Below are 3313 nucleotides of genomic sequence, written 5' to 3'. Positions count from 1 at the left end.
TAACAACCCTGGGGCCCGGCTAGCGCCAGCAAAGCAGCAAGTGACACTCATCATTCGCAGTGGAGGCAGGTCGAAGTGCGCTGCTAACAGTAAAGTGCGAGTGTGATTGTGCGTGACGATGACTTTCGAGCAGGGTCCGAATGTTTGGGACTGGGACGCGGAGGATGGAGATCAGTATGGTGAAGACTATGGAGAGGAGTATGGTGGTGGTGATCAGCAGGATAATGGTGAAGAGGAGGATGAGGATGAGGAAGAGGAGGATGAACAAGGCGATGAAGAAGACATGCAGGAAAATGTGGATCAGCAGGGGGAGTTTACGAAGATTCCGTACTCCGAAGCTGCTTTATTTGAGGCAGTGCGGCCCTTTCCGTATCTGTACAACCACAAACTGCCGCGCTACCACTCCATCAACAAGCGGCCACTCTGGAGGAAGGTGGCATCGCGGTTCATAGAGCCACACGTCGATGGTAAGTGACAAATTGCTCTTGGGTGGCGTAGGCGAGGGCGTAAGGCGACAGCACTAGCCAGCGTGATATTACCGGCAAAATAGTAACACAGTTGTTTATTTATTACAGGAAAATTCTGTAGCGACAATTTTCGTCGCTTGCGGAAAAATAGGAGGGCGGTCAGACGGGCAGATAAGAAGAGGAGGAGAAGTGGATCAAAGGCACAGGGGCCACTCCTCAACCAGGCCGCGGATCCGCTGAGCTTCCTGGACTGTCTCGAAGAGCAGGCAAGACCATACCGGGAGTCGAACCTGAACGTGGGACCCCTGCTGGAAGGTGTGCAGATTCGCAGAGCAATGCCAGAGCACCCCGTTCCTCACAGTCTGATTGTGGAACCTGCACCAGGTAAGACCGTCAACAGTTTTGGTTTTTCTTTCGGGGATAGCAAAGTGTGTAGCGGTATTGGCACGGTGGTGGAGAGTTCTCTCCGTGGGCAGTGGGCAGAGGACGCGCCAGGCGCGCCTACCTGCTGCCCGGGCTCCCGGCCCCGGCCCCCAGCTAGGCCGCCGGTGCGGGCGACAGGCACGCCCCCCCGCTGTTACTAGGCGGCAGGCTTCAGCAGTCTGATGTGTGGCGACACCGCGGCTCTCCATATTTTTCACGCTGAGACTTACATTTTCCCTTTGATGTTGCAGCTGGTCAAGACTGCTGCGAACAAATTGCGGCCGCAAATGCGCGCCGTGAGGAGGAGCAGGGTCTGCGCCCGCCCCCATCGTCACCGCGGAGACTGAGCATCCCCGGAATCCTCGTCCTGACACCGGAAGGGCTAAAGAAGCAACAGCACCGGCAGAAGCGGAGGCGAGGTCCGGATCTGCCCGCGTCAGCTGACCGTGCCAACGTGACGGTGCGGACCTCCAGCCGGACCAGGAGGCCGCCGGCCAACTACTCGCCCTCGGACGCAGGCTCGGACTCGTCCATCGCGTCGGCGAGCAAGTTGCAGAGGAAGGGGAAGAAGACCCGTGGGCGTGGCGGCGGACGGGGCGGCGGCGGACGGGGCGGCGGACGCGGGGCGGCGGACGGGCTGGACGACAGGTCGTTCAGGTGGAGGCTGCAGAGCTGAGTTCCATCGTGGAGGAAGTGGGCGTGCCTGAACCAGAGTCCAACGTCGATCAAGATGGTGGCGGCGGCGGCGGTGTTGGCGTCGGCGGCGTCGGCGGCGAGTCTCAAGTCTCCCATGTAAGCCCTGAAGTTTCCCACTCGCAGCTGCCCCCGCCCCCGGCGGACAACCAACCTGGTGGAACTCCACACCGAGGGGGGGAGGTGAGACCGGACGGCGCTTTGGACCTGTCACCCCTGAGGCCATCGCACTCCGCCGCAAGAAGGTGTCTTAATGACACTCCAGCGTTCATGCGTGGCAGCGAGGGCGGCCCGGACGGCGGCCTGGGTGACGACGGCCCGCTGAACCTGAGCTGCAGCGGCTCCAACGTTGGGAGTCCCCAAGTGAACCTGTTCAACAACGTCGTGAACCGTGCGAACAGCTCCACCCACGGGGGAAGCCCGAACAGCAGGGCTAGCTCCCTTCGTGGTGGTGGACGCGGCGGCAGGGTCACTGGTTTCCGTGGTGGTGATCGCGGCGGATTCGCCGTGAACCGCAGAGGTGGCCGCGGTGGATTTGCGCTGAACCGCGGTGAACCGAGGCAGCGCGGCGTTGCCGGGAATGGTCGCGGACCTCACCGTGATGCTGCTCGTGCGCGTCGAGACCAGATGGCACAGCGGGTGCAGTTTGCTCACGAGGAGCGGAGACAAGCTGCCCGCCAAGTGGGCCAAGTCCAGATCGCGGCACATCAAGCCAACCGCCTCTATGAGGGAGGAGTGGACGGGCCAGCAGAAGTTCAGCACGCCAACCCAGAAACTGAACTTCTGAACCAGTTCCTCATAGCGAGGAACCAGCAGCCGAAAGAGCCTGACGGTTTCCACTACTTTGCCTTGCTGCAGGCCTGGACTCTGCGCCAGCTCCCACCCCGTCATGCTGGTAGCGCCATGCTTCGTCTCGGGACCGTTCTCCACGAGGAGTGGGAGAGACGCCATCCGGAGTAATGTGCTTCCATTGGCAATATTTGCTGTGATTCAACAAGTACCAAAGTACCTACGCTTGTCATTCTGTATAAATGTGTGATATTGTTTTTAGTTCCAACGGTTTATATAATCATATAAAGAGAGAAATTAGAGAATTTCGGCCTTCTAATTGACTGCCCACTCCCCCCAGTTCAATAGTGATAGAAAGTGTAAAGGTTCATCACACAAATTACTAAAGTATTTAAATTTCTATATTTAGGACAATTTATTATTATCAAAATTACACGACGAGCACACTTTCAAAAAGGATAAACACCAAAAACAATGTAAACTATACAATTGAATCTGTGATGCAAAAAATTTGTCATTCTGCATTTCTTTAGAGTACATACAATTAATAATACAACACTATCACAGAACATGAATGAAACCCTGTTGGTTTAAAACAATACAATAAAAAGAATATCACAAAGATTCTTCCCACTGCCAGGGCACTGGTTCAGCAATAACAAGTTCTACAAAATCTTCTCGTACAATTGTAGGATAATTTTGGTTGTGACGCATGACAACACCACCAACTTCTTGCTGCACAAGTTTTCTGAAAATAGTTTTCTCCAAGCTGGGAACTGTTTTCCGCCACCTGCCTGGCTTTAACCACCCATTTGACTTGTAGGTGTCGGCGAAACCAGGTGGCAGATAAACCCTTTGCTTGGGAGGAATACTGTCTTCTCGTATGAGGTGAAGATTATGGAGGGCACAGGAAGACAGAATTATGTTCTGAGCAAGGGTTT

The 3313-nt window shown here is 55.5% G+C and overlaps 1 protein-coding gene across 1 annotated transcript; it reads left to right on the top strand.

The window, feature by feature from the left end:
* The first annotated feature begins 17 nt into the window (after positions 1–17).
* Positions 18–2677, top strand: LOC127750060 (uncharacterized). The gene is made up of 3 exons (XM_052270603.1): positions 18–467; positions 576–851; positions 1142–2677. The coding sequence occupies exons 1-3, from the start codon at positions 119–121 to the stop codon at positions 1564–1566; spliced, it is 1050 nt and encodes a 349-aa protein (XP_052126563.1). The 5' UTR covers positions 18–118; the 3' UTR covers positions 1567–2677.
* The last annotated feature ends 636 nt before the right edge of the window (positions 2678–3313 follow it).

This window comes from Frankliniella occidentalis, unplaced genomic scaffold (assembly GCF_000697945.3).
Source record: "Frankliniella occidentalis isolate FOCC.00 unplaced genomic scaffold, Focc_3.1 Scaffold128, whole genome shotgun sequence".
Taxonomy (NCBI): Eukaryota; Metazoa; Arthropoda; class Insecta; order Thysanoptera; family Thripidae; genus Frankliniella; species Frankliniella occidentalis.
The sequence above is the reverse complement of the archived record's forward strand: the minus strand, read 5'-3'. Positions and strand labels throughout refer to the sequence as shown.

Excerpts from the sequence above, each read along its gene's own strand:
- LOC127750060 (XM_052270603.1), top strand. The coding sequence starts at position 119 with ATGACTTTCGAGCAGGGTCCGAATGTTTGGGACTGGGACGCGGAGGAT. Across the intron at positions 468-575 it reads CATAGAGCCACACGTCGATG|GAAAATTCTGTAGCGACAAT; the intron begins GTAAGTGACAAA and ends TATTTATTACAG. Across the intron at positions 852-1,141 it reads GATTGTGGAACCTGCACCAG|CTGGTCAAGACTGCTGCGAA; the intron begins GTAAGACCGTCA and ends TTGATGTTGCAG.